The sequence below is a fragment of the Poromitra crassiceps genome (assembly GCF_964638095.1).
Source record: "Poromitra crassiceps genome assembly, chromosome: 18".
NCBI classification, from domain to species: Eukaryota; Metazoa; Chordata; class Actinopteri; order Beryciformes; family Melamphaidae; genus Poromitra; species Poromitra crassiceps.
In genome coordinates this window covers 11,873,542-11,886,917 of record NC_139636.1, presented here as the reverse complement: position 1 = coordinate 11,886,917, position 13,376 = coordinate 11,873,542, and the positions used below count along the sequence as shown (strand labels likewise).

At 46.1% G+C, this 13,376-nt stretch overlaps 1 protein-coding gene and 1 pseudogene across 2 annotated transcripts in view; both read right to left on the bottom strand.

The window, feature by feature from the left end:
* Window positions 1-13,376, bottom strand: part of LOC310792931 (NT-3 growth factor receptor-like) — a gene marked incomplete at both ends in the record, with an annotated part of 132,354 nt that overhangs the window by 13,306 nt on the left and 105,672 nt on the right. Inside the window, one exon of the mRNA XM_083654695.1 lies at window positions 2,186-2,316. Within this exon, the coding sequence (XP_083510821.1) occupies window positions 2,186-2,316 (131 nt within the window). The remainder of the gene's footprint in view (window positions 1-2,185; window positions 2,317-13,376) is intronic.
* On the bottom strand, window positions 5,133-5,690 carry LOC310792418 (ubiquitin-conjugating enzyme E2 J2 pseudogene; annotated as a pseudogene). Its single transcript has one exon. The product of its transcript is annotated as a ubiquitin-conjugating enzyme E2 J2 pseudogene (transcript).

Sequence of the window (13,376 nt, the reverse complement as noted above, 5' to 3'; positions counted from 1 at the left end):
GCTGATTTAATGAGACACAAACAAAACAGAAGTGCTAAACAATATTATACTACTACTGTTGTTGCGCGGCGCAGCCATCTTGGATTTTTGAGGTTGGGGCTGCTGAGGCTCCTACGAGTTTGGAGTGGGAAATACCAGCTCTGATGACGTCACCGCCCAGCTCATGACCTTTGAAGTCGTAAGATTACCAGTTATAAAGGAATGCACGATAAATAATGCTCTAAAGTTAGGCAACATTTTGGTGAGGAAAGAAACTGGCATGAGGGGTCCCTTGACCTCTGACCTCAGGATATCTGAAAGAGAATGAGTTCTACTGTAAGGATATACCCACGAGTCTCCCCTTTACAGACATGCCCACTTTTTGCTAATCCCATGTATGTTTTTGGCAGACACAAAAACTTGCAGTATATGTGTTATTTTCGCCTATTTTATTTGAATATTTCTGCATACTGGGGGCCCTAAACAAACACAAACACAACATTACATAAATTGGGTACTGTATGACTGGAAAGCTGAGACTCTTGGATTCAATGAGCATGATGGATTGTATTCATGCGTGATGATGTTAGTCCCCAGTAGTGGGCATTTCACTGGAGTGAGAGCATTTTTCTAAACTTAACCTTACTGTATAAAATGTTTCTGGAGGAAGCAATGAAATCATTGATGTAGTTATATTTAGTGTAAAATACCGTAATTGACTTCTTTAGCACAGTGGTAATAAGCGGGATAGGGTTAGGGTTAGACTCAGGCACCTCCGCTATCATGTTGCGGCCTGATCACCCGGTTGGGGATTATTTTCCAACTATAATTTGCCTGTGGCCCCATAGCTCACTTGCTCTTATGACATCACTGATAACCACTGTGTGTCGCAGCCTCGCCTGCTCTATGACATCGTAATTAGGGCAATCACCTAATTACAAAATCCGGCTCCGTCAAGTCACCCGCACAGCGCAGGGGCGGAAGCCATCATCTCCGTCTGGTTCCTCCCGATTCTACCTACTTATACTCCCATCACTTATATAGCCTTCACTGATGACATCATCACTGAACTATAGCCTCAGCCTTAGGGCAATCAGCCTTAGGGCAATCAGCCTTAGGGTAATTAGCGCAATTAATCTGCCCTAATTAAAAAATCCGTCTCCGTCAGGTCACCCGCACGGGTGCCCTTTACACACTCTGAAGGTGTCAGCCCGATTGCACGTAAAACTACATAGCTGTGGCCGAACACAGAACTTGAAACAAACAAACAAACACTGTCCACATACTCAATTTTAGATAATGACCGGCTCGCTGTACGGTGCCGCGTCTATGTGCCGACAGACCGCAATGCAGATAGCCCACAAGCAGAACCAGCTGAGCGAGGCAGTGTGCAGCGTGTCGGGGGGACCGGCTGGACCTAACCTCTCCCAGCCCCCACGCCTAAACCTAACCTCTCCCACCCCCCATGCCTAAAGCCTGGATTATGCTTGACGCTTTGGCCGGCCGCACGGAAATGAGAGACACGGAATCCGACGAGGAAACGTGTGGAGCTTGTATACTCTGTGTGGGTTTCTGCAGGCGGAATTGAGCGCGAGTCTTGAAAACTCCACTTTGTCCGCCCGTCCGCATCCGCGTAGTTACAAAATTCGGCGTGCGCACGGCCGGTCGAAAACCGTCCGCACGGAGCCTTGCGGAGGGGCGTGTCTGCTGATTTGACGTCACTTTTCCGCGCGGACACTCGCGTTCCTCGCTGATGCGGAAAGCATAATGACACCTTAAACCTAACCACCCGCAGACCCTAACCCTAAACGTACCCTCTCCCACCCACCATGCCTAAACCTAACCTCCCGCAGACCCTAACCCTAAACGTAACCTCTCCCACCCCGCACACATAAACCTAACCTCCCCCAGGCCCTAAACGTAACCTCTCCCACCCCCCACGCATAAACCTAACCTCCCCCAGACCCTAACCCTAAACCTAACCTCTCCCACCCCCCACGTCTAAACCTAACGTTGGCATTGCGGGCTGTCGGCACTGCGGGTGGTCGGCAAAGCGGGTGGACCCCCGCTGTACATCCCTTTACTTAAAGTGCTGTTTCTCCTATGAGGGCGAACCAGCAGGTTTGATTTCCAGATGCCTGCAAACACAATAACGCACGCACGCACAAACACAGACTCAATCTCTCTCTCTCTGCCTCGCTCTTACCTTGACAGCCACCAGCATCTTGTCCTTGGTGGGGCTCAGATTGTAGCATTCCGCCAGGAAGACCTTGCCGAAGGCTCCCTCTCCGAGCTCCCTCTTCAAGATAATGTCGCGCCGTTTAATATGCTGAACATCTGAGAAAGAGAAAGATTGAGTTTGATAGCGTTCAAAGCCGCTATCATTGTTAACATTGCTCAAACACACTGCCACCAAAGCTACCAATTATCTTTTTTTTTTTTTATTACAGTAGCTACTTAAAGAGGACATGAAACATTTGATCATACAACTGCTTTCAAGTCTGAAATGTACCCAGATCTGCTAGAAAGAATGAACATTTCAGCTTTTTGCCAACTAGGGTGCTGCTAGATGATGTCACAAGGTTGACTGTACAGTACAGTAGTAAGGACTTTGAACGTTTTGATGAATCAAAACAACCACAATTCAAGTCAGAAACAGAACAGCAGCCAGCCCCTGTGTGGGTAGGCCCATCTCCAATCAGCTGTCGTAAAGCCGCTCGGCTTCCCTTGTACCCTACTAACTTTGTTATCACTAAGTTACCACTGGTCCCTGGTCATGGTCATGGTCATTAGTTCTTATTTTTGATAGTCTTAATTAATTTTATTTTTTTATTTTTTATTGATTCTTATCCATTGGTAACTTAATCTCTCATACCTCATATCAACATTTCATGCTTACTCTGAATTTTAACCCCTCGAATGCCAGTTTACTGTACTTACTGTACAATAAGATTTTCGTAAGAAAGCACAAAATATGATTTGTTTTCCCTTCCCATGAATGCCACCTGGTGGCGGGTGGTGGGATTATCATAGCTTTGGATTTCTCACATATTTGGCGGAGGAATTATTTTCTTCCAGCTTCCATCTTTTGAGAATTGCAAATTTTTCCTACTAATTGTTTTCCCCTACTAAGCAAACACTGGTCCATGGTCATGGATCTTGATATTAGTACTTGTTTTTATATTCATAATTAACTATTTTCTTATTTTTTATTGATTCTTATCCGTTCCTGACTCCATTCCTCATACCTCATATCCGTAGTTTAACATCCGGCTGAAGACACACGCTTGAACAACGCCATTTAGGCCATGAGCGAGAGAGCACAGAGCTGGGCTCCACCTATGACGCTCTGACCGCCTCCCCCGCCCGAGAGGCTCCGGATTTACTGTGCCTCGGTGCTTTGCGCGTACCTCAAAGCGGAAGTGATACAACGCTCTTAGAACGCCAGATCACGACGATATCTAGAGTCAATTTTCGACGCCGATTCCAGCCATGCTAGTGGCGAGTCTCTACAACGAACGAGCGCGGAGATACGGACGTACTTTCAAAGAAGGTAAATTTAAGAAAAATACATGAAACTGCCAATTTTGGACTCCCAGCAAATTTTCACAAAAAACACAAAATAGCTTGATTCCTCCATCAATCTCGGTCTAAAGGCTTCAAATCAGTAGTTTGCACCGGAAAATCCGGGTTTCAAGGTCATGTGACCATGTTTCCATGACGATCACTGTACTGTATATTTCATGTAAATCTCCATGCAATTGGTTGCTGTGCCTACACTGAGCAAATAGGGGGGGGGGCAAACACAATAGAAACTACAAATTTGATGTCTTGACTCGAGCTGAGAGGTGTAAGATCAGAAAAATAATTATTTTTGGGGAAAGTAGCTGGGAGTCGATTTTTTTTTTTTTTTTTTTTCAAAATTAACATTGAAATCAATTGGAAAACTATGCAATGGATTTTAAAGCCTTGTAACTCCACCAAATGTTCAATCAACCCCAAGGTTAGATATTAAGGTCAAATTTCAAGGTATTTGGTCCAGGATGCCCGCTGAAAAAAATGAAATACATTAATTTTGTAAGAATTTCCTGGAGGTCTCAAAAAGGCAGTGATAATGAAAGTCAATGACCGTGCAGCCGTACCTTAATAGTAATTTGATGATACTTGAGTTTCTGGGTGCCAGGATGTTTTTTTTCTAGTCCTGGCAACGTGAATTACCATAATAAACCATAAAGAAAACCTGAGCTGAATTTCAGACCTTTCGTTCCAAGATTTTCCAAATTTCCGATACGCGATTACCGCTTCGATCCGGCCAGCCGGACCAGTAGGGTACAAGGGTTTTAAAGGGACAGCTACAACGGTGTATCCACAGACACAACAGAGGCTATTAAGCTTGCTTCTACGAGTCAGGGCACACAGCCCAGGGCTTCGTGTGCACTCAACTCGTGGGAGGTCTTCATCCTGGGCCTTTTTAGGGGGGTGCCTATTATACACCTGCAGTGTAGTGATTTGCACTGATTTGCTCCATGGGTCTACCACATAATTGCCTTGCTCTTTTCCTGGTTCCTATTTAAACAGGTTCCAGTCTTTGTCATACCATATGCCAGATGAAGGTCGCTTGACCAAAACGTTGCATTTATTGAATAAAAGTCTTTAAGTCTTTAAGTGAAGTCAGTGTGCGGGAGTCTTCCTCTTCAACCGATCCTGCTTCTCCGACGCACCTGACGTACACGGTTGTGCAGAGATTTCCTCTCTTTGATACTGCCTATTCAGGACATTCGTGCGGCAGCGGGTTAGTCTTCGCCGCTCGCTTTTGTTCGCTTCTATAGACTAGACGTCTCAGCCCCTTGCGTGGCACAGGCGGTCTTGGGGAACAGTTAAGGAACCTGGGAACTTCCCTTTGGGTCGGAGCCTCAGCCCGGGGACCAACTGCTTCCAACTGCTAGCTGGTCAGACGATGATTTCCTTGCATGTTTTTAGAGGGGGTTCATATTGATGTTATGGAGGAGACCCCAGGTGAGCATGGGGAGAACATGCACCGCTTTTCATGAGATAGCCCACCTGGGCACTAGGCACCAAAGACATGGGGAGACATACCCCCAGTCCCAGGCAGGAATCAAACCCAGGACCTTCTTGCTGCGAGAGTGCCCCACCTAGCAGTCCAGATTGCAACCAGTCAGAGGGAGGGGCTGAGTATGGGCACTCCACTCCTCCCGCATCTTCTGTTTCTGCTTGATGTCATGGACCACGTCAGGAAACAGCTCACAGAACACCTGGTCCTTCAGGTTGAAGGCCAAGCTTTCAGCTGACAGCTGTCTCTTTGTGTCGTCAGAGGTCTCGATGCTGCCGTGGGTGATGTCGTTCTCCACCATGAAGCTGAGCAGGCCTGTGAGGATGGTAGATACAGACCATGTGGGGCTCCATGTGTCTGGATGGTAGTCTGTGAAGGACAGACATAACCGAGTGTCACACCTGAATCTCCCACTTGGTGTGATCATGTAGACACTGGGTGGTTTAAAAGGGTATTCCGGGGGGAATATGAGTTTTCCATGGTAATATCCTCCTTCATATGGCGTTTTCTCAGGACCTCTAGCAACATAGTGCCATTCTAACATGTTGGAGGGGAGAGGTTCTGCACAGATATAAGGCACAGGGTCTCTTTTTATGTTGAGGTAATCCTGCTTCAGTCGCTTATACCCTTTCCAGCTCATCTCTCCAGAGAGCCCTGTCTGCCACACAGTGTGGCCTGCAATAGACTTAGAAGATTGCACAGTCTGATGAGGGCTTTAGACATCAGTTGTGAGACAGTCCTACTTAAAGCATCTGCGGGGAAAGCTTCATGACATTCCTGATGATGTCACAATGTTTATGACATCATCACATTGTCACAATGTCGATGACATCATTAGTTGTGAGACAGTCCTACTTAAATCCGCTGCATGGAAGGATTTATGAAATTACTCATGATGTCACAATGTTTATGACATCACAATGTCACAATCTCTATGACATCATTAGTTGTGAGACAGTCCTACTTAAAGCCTCTGCAGGGAAGGAGAAGAAGGAGTTACGACATCACTAATGATGTCACAATGTCTATGACATCAAGAGACAGTCCTACTGAAAGCCAAGTATAATGCTGCATTCAAGTCTGCTTATACCGTGAATATGACATAAATCCACTTGAACGTCCACCTCATGTGGTATTCACGACTTGATATGTGGAATCTTTCTGAAAGCTTTGAAGCTCACGACTCGTGACATCGACGTTTTGACAAAATGGCGGAAAGTAAATATATTGACATTTTAGCTGCATAGAGCTTTTTCTAGTCATTTTATCATATGTCTGAGGAACATGTTGATATTCTCAACGGTCTCATCTTGTTTCCTCATGCCTTTGCATTTCCTGCATTAAGTAGTTAGTAGTTAGCCGCTCGCTAGCTAGTGTGGTAGCTAATTTGTTAGCCTCTGTGGCTCCTAGTCAACTGCGCATGTTCACGACGTGACCACTTGAATGCCAAACACATCGTGTACACGACTTCCGGACCCGTATTCGCGGTAAACACGAGCCGACTTGAATGCAGCACAACTCCTGAGGGAGTGAACCAGACGATGGCTTGCGTTGCTCAGGAGGGATGAGGAGCGGAGGAACATGAGACGAGGCGCAACAGCCAAGATTGAGGTGTGAGAAACACCGGGAACTTGAAAGAAGAAGAACCAGGTCTAGAGTGAGACATCCAACTGTGAGAGGCAGCAATGTGCCACAAGGCATCCAGTCTGCCGGAAAGCCATTAGAAGAAGAACTCTTGAGAGACTCGGAGGGAGGAGAAGGCGACAGAATTGAGAGAAACAGAAGGAGGCGGTAATGCAACATAAAGGATGCCAACTGCCATAAAACATCACAGAAGAAGAAATAACTCTTGAGGGGGGATGGGGGGGAGGGTGAGAGGAGGATCCGGTTTTACAGAATGTAGGGAAACAGTGGATGGATAAATCCAGAAGGAGGCGGTAATGCAACATAAAGGATGTCATAAAACACCACAGAAGAAGAAGAAAACCCTGCAGGGAAGGATTTATGACAGTGCTTCTCAAACAGTGGTCCGCGGACCACTGGGGGCGCCCCCTAGTGGTCGGCGAGTAGATTAATATTTTTTCCCTTTTTTCCCTCCCACTATCCAATCAGAGAAATGTTACGTTTTAATTTTTTTCCCCCGAATCCAACGTCACCAGCCCCGAGTCTCTACGAGTTACGGTTGTGGAGATAGGTCCACTCTGCATGCAGGAGAGAGACAGAGTAGGCTACAGCGGGGGTTGGGAGTTACTCACCAAACACTCTATTTCAGTGATTGCTGTCAGAATATAGAGCCATTTAACACTTATTTGAACACAAAAATATCACTGAATGCAACTTTAAGAGGGCAACAGATAGCCTATTTGTCTTTGGCAACATTGTGCATTTATTGAACTTGAAAAAACTTTCTTTGAACTTTGAATATATTGAATATATATATTTTTATATCAGTTATCTTGTTTTCATAATTGTGGGAAGCCAGAAATTTGATTAATTCAGCCTTAATGCTATTTGTCATTTAATTAGCCTGTAATTTGTCATTTACAGTTGAAGTAGTAGGCCTATTGTTTTTGGGGATGTTTTGGGAGTTAGGTGGCCCCCGAGTTTTTTTTTATTGGTTAAGTGGTCCTTGGTCTGAAAAAGTTTGAGAAACACAGGTCTATGACATCATCAATGCTCATGTGCAGATTTGAAACTGCACATGGTGGATGAGCCAGGATGAGTCAAACGCAGACAGTGTCACCGTGCCTCTGAAGTATGTGTGTGTACACACACAAGGCAGCTGTACCAGATAACACCATTGTAATGCTAGTAGCTAGTAGCAGTGAGGGCTGTACCGCAGTTTGTACTGCACGCACAGTGAAGATAAAGGTATCCACATTCTACATTTATTGTATAACTAAAACAGCAATATGGCAAATAGGCGAATCTCCAAAGATGTTGGCGTATCCCTTTGTAGGCTACACAGTCAGTAAACTTGTGACTTGGTTCTGTGACCTCTCTAACTTTGAAAGAGTCAATATCAAAGTGTCTCGAGCTTTAGTTTACACTTCTATTAGCTGGCAGGTGCTGTGTGCATGGCTCAATGGCCTCTCAGCACAGCAGGGGGTGAGCACACACACACACACACACACACACTTTCTCTCTCTCTCACACACGCACACGCACACGCAGGCTTGCTTTCTCTCTCTCTCTCTCACACACACACACACACACACACTTTCTCTTTCTCTCTCTCTCACACACACACGCGCGCGCGCGCGCGCACACACACACACACACGCACACACACGCACGCTTTCTCTCTCTCTCACACACACACACACACACACACACACACTTTCTCTTTCTCTCTCACACGCACACACACACACACACACACACGCACGCTTGCTTTCTCTCTCTCTCTCACACACACACACACACACACACACTGAATGAGTTGACCGTTCCGCCACTAGACTGCAATTAGCAAGGCTGTAATGAGCTGTGGGACTCATTATCCTACAGCATACATATAGACACTACAGAGGTCATGGGTAGTAAGGCATCCGGGTAGTGCAGCGGTAGATACCCTGCCTACCAACACGACGGTCACAGGTTCGAGCCCCCGTATTATCTCCGGCTTGGCCGGGCGTCCACACGAGCACAGTTGCCCGTGCCTGTGGGTGGTCGGGGTTTCACAGACTAGTCGACTAATCCAGTGGTTCCCAACCACTGGGCCCCGGACCGGTGCCGGCCCGCAAAGTGCTGCCAGGCCGCGAGGAAACGGCAGGTCGAAGGGAAAGGGTGGGAGGGGGAGAGAGACTATCTGCGCGCAATTAACTTGGCATGGTCTGTCTGTGCAGACTGCAGAGAGCCAACACAGACACACGCACGCATGTGAGGTCATCAAACGGTGACGGCCCACTGGCCAAAACACATGATGTGCGAGTTGCAGCGCGCGTGCGAAATGTCACTTGAGAGGTGACAGAAGAGGTGGGGGAGATATAAAAGGAGCCCTGACTAGGAGGACGCCACTGTTAAAACAACTTTCAACACTTCAACTCGGCACGTGACGCTTGCAGATGACGGTCGGCTGAAAATGACGTAACATCTCGGCTAGGGATGTAACGATAACCGGTTTTAATGATAACCGTGATAAAATTCCTTACGATAACCGTACCGTTTCAAATTGTCATTATCATTAAAACCGTGGTACCGTGATTACCGCGGTACCATGATTACAGTGCTTTGAAAAACATGGTAAATACTGTCCATCATCAACCAAAGTTGGCAACAGTCTGCCGGATGCAAACGCACAGCGTTGGAGAAATTATTTCATGCATTTCATTTTGGGTTTGAGTTTTCAATATAAAACGTTGTAAAATGATTTCAGTGAGTCTCTCAGTACTTTTTGAACATTTTCAGCAATTTTTGCGAATACCGTGATAATACGATAACCGTGATAATTTTGGTTACGATAATCGTGATGTGAATTTTTCGTACAGTTACATCTCTAATCTCGGCATTCTGGATCAAAGTCAAGGTTGAATATCATGAGATAACTTAGCCACAAAAGAAGTGAAAACATTGCTTCTATTTCCAACATGAGCCTCATATCTCTTCCTCCCATCAGTCCTCGGTGATGGCACAGTCTTTCTTCTCTTGCAAGTTAATGCGAAAAAAATATGTGTGTGAGGAAAAATGTGTGTCATATCCATCCCGCCCACAACACATCATAGCACATTGCGCCTAATTTATCAATATGTTTCTAGAATCCCTATTAAAACGACGACTAACTTGTCCAGTACTCCATCCAATCTGTTTCACAATCTAGTAACGTCTTGTAAAGGTAATTCCACACAAAAGTAGTGATGTATTTTTATATGTAAGGGATAATGGATAGTGAGCCGGTGATTACTGGCGAAAAAATGACCGACAGGTGATATTGAGCCCGACGCGCAGCGGAGGGCTTAATCATTCACCTGAAGGTCATTATTTATTATTAATCCAGGTGTGGCAGAGCAGCGGTCGGTTGTCGAGAAATAATGACCGGTGAATTTTGTTGATTGACCAATCAGAATCGAGTATTCAAGAGAGCCGTGTTCTAAATATATATATACACCAGTTAGCACTTGTACAACAGTTACAAATTAAACAAGACAATTTAGGCCAGTAATTTAAGCGCATCCTGAACTTTGCTTAAGACACATTTTGGGAGACAACCCACCCCTGCTGCAGGCAATTACCCAGTTATCAATCACAGTCCAACTCCATGTGGAACGTCATTACGCATGGATCCACCCCAGTCCAACCATAAATGGTCAATGCTAATTACCACCTGACTCGGAGAAATGAGCCTGATTATCAATTGAACAGGGAAAGTGCATGCAGGTGTGCACGCAGTCACTGGATAGGTTAGTCGTTCTTTGAGTTAATCCTTAGTAGGGATTCAGATTCAGAGTGCAAGAGTGCAGATTCTTTGCGGGAGTTTTATTATGTGTGTGTGTTTGTACATGTCATTATAATTGAAAATTAATAGAAACAAAGATTGAAATGAGAAACGTCTATTTTGGATCGTGTGTGTTTCCAGACCACTGAAGCTGCTACAGTATTAATGGAGAATAGATGCGCGGTTAGGGAAGACTTATTTGGCTGGTACATGTATGATTGTGTGTGTGTGTGTGTGTGTGTGTGTGTGTGTGTGTGTGTGTGTGTGTGTGTGTGTGTGTGTGTGTGTGTGTGTGTGTGTGTGTGTGCGCGTGTGTGTGTGTGCGTGCGTGCATGTGTGTATGTAATGCACATACCAATTAGGAAGATTGTAATGAGCTTGGAGAATTGCATTAGCATACATAGAGAAAATGTCTCCTATGTACTGACATGAAGTGCACCGAGCGGATTAGTAATCTGATTACATAAACACCAGTTGCATGACCAACGAAGAGTGAGATACGTATACAGGGAAAAAACATCAATGAATCAAAATAAGTGAAAGCATATAGACTCAAATCACAATGTTTGTTTACAATAACTTTCGGGTAAAAGACTGTGTCACGTACAATTTAATGGTGCAGAGTTTTCCACAATAATTGGGCCACAGACTACAGAAAATTAAAGCTTGAGTTCACCCAAAACTAGCAGTGAAGTCCGACCAGCCTGCTCTGGGTTTTGAACCTGTTCACCAGCCCGCCCTCTGCCTGGCCCTTGTCCGCCTGCCCGCTGTCTCAGACTGACGGGTCGGATCCCCCGGACTTCCAACTCCCTTTTGCCTACCTTCAATTAACACTCTTCAACTTGTCCATCTGTCTCAGTCTGTCTCTGCATTTGAGCCCAAGTCCAATCCTAACAATACGTGTCTCCAGGACCACATTTTGCCCTGATGACACAGACGCACACGTACAGCTATGCTGTTCTAGCCGAAGCACATAACATTTGTGGTTGAGGCCTTTGAGATTTACTGAGCTTATCTGGACAATGATGTAGTAACGTGTGTGTGTGTACGCGCGTGCGTGCGTGTGCGTGCGTGTGCGTGCGTGTGTGTGTGTACGCGCGTGCGTGCGTGTGCGCGCGTGTGTGTGTGTGTGTGCGCGCGCGCGCGAGAGTTGTGCAGTTTACCAGATCATGACGATGTTGATGGATTTACGATCACAGATGCATGAGCCGAAGAAATACAGTTGGGACACGCATAAATGCACACACACGCAGGCGCGCATGCACGCACACACACACACACACACACACACACGCGTGCACGCACAGGCGCGCGCGCGCACACACACACACACACACACACAGCTCAAATAGAAATATGGTGGGTGATAATCACACAAGGTGACTCTTGTGATGGATCAGCTTCGCCATTGGCCAAGGCATATAGTGTGTGGTTATCTGTGTGTGTGTGTGTGTGTGTGTGTGTTTGCTTGTGTGTATTGTCTCCCAAGGGATTTGCTGAGATTTATGTGGCTGTAAAGGCAAGAAGTGATTTGCTACGCTGGTGTAGTGGAATACTATCTGCATTCAATAGAGACAGAGGGAGAGAGAGTGGTGAGAGACTATAACATTAACAGAGAGAGGAGGGAGAGAGAGAGAGTGGAGAGACTATAACATTAACAGAGAGAGGAGGGAGAGAGAGAAGCAAGAGGGAAAAGATGGCAAAAAGGAGAGAGAGACAGAGAAGAGTATGGTTTGTATGTATTTGTATTGAATGTAAACTGGGCTGACTGACTGGGCTGCTTTCGAAGCAAAGCCCGGTAAAAAACCATACTGATCACACAAGGTCGTGAGGTCATCCTGATCACACGAGGTCGTGAGGTCATTCTGATCACACGAGGTCGTGAGGTCACTCTGATCACACGAGGTCGTGAGGTCACTCTGATCACACGAGGTCGTGAGGTCACTCTGATCACACGAGGTCGTGAGGTCACTCTGATCACACGAGGTTGTGAGGTCACTCTGATCACACGAGGTTGTGAGGTCACTCTGATCACACGAGGTCGTGAGGTCATTCTGATCACACGAGGTCGTGAGGTCACTCTGATCACACGAGGTTGTGAGGTCACTCTGATCACACGAGGTCGTGAGGTCATTCTGATCACACGAGGTCGTGAGGTCATTCTGATCACACGAGGTCGTGAGGTCACTCTGATCACACGAGGTCGTGATGTCACTCTGATCACACGAGGTTGTGAGGTCATCCTGATCACACGAGGTCGTGAGGTCACTCTGATCACACGAGGTTGTGATGTCACTCTGATCACACGAGGTTGTGAGGTCACTCTGATCACACAAGGTCGTGAGGTCATCCTGATCACCGAGGTCGTGAGGTCATCCTGATCACCGAGGTTGTGAGGTCATTCCTGTTGTTAAATGTTGAGTAATGTAGCGGTTGCACCGTGGGCTTATAAATGCCTTTAAGCCCACGGCGCAGTGCTGTGGCCATTCAGCCTTATGGCACCACTATACGCTCCCACCACCCACGGAGCACCTACAGTAAATGGAGTGGAAGATGGAAACCCTCATTAATGTTTTGGTTGCTCCTGTGTTTACTCTGCCTTTTAGACACAAAATGGCTGCTGTGAAAAAGGTCAATAGATTAAACCAGAGTAAAGTATAATAGAAGAGTCGCGACATCTCCATTCACTCCAATGGACCAGTTTTTTTACTCTCAAGAGTTCCAGGAAGTAAGGTCCTGGATTAAGCAGCACTGTCGAGTTGCAGCAAAATGGACAGTTTGTGTTGTACTTTTATTATTATCAGCTTTATTTAGCATTCAAAAGTAGCGCGAGACCCCTTCCTGGCTGTTCATTGGCTAATGAGTCACGCATTTTGGACCTCCGCTGACGCC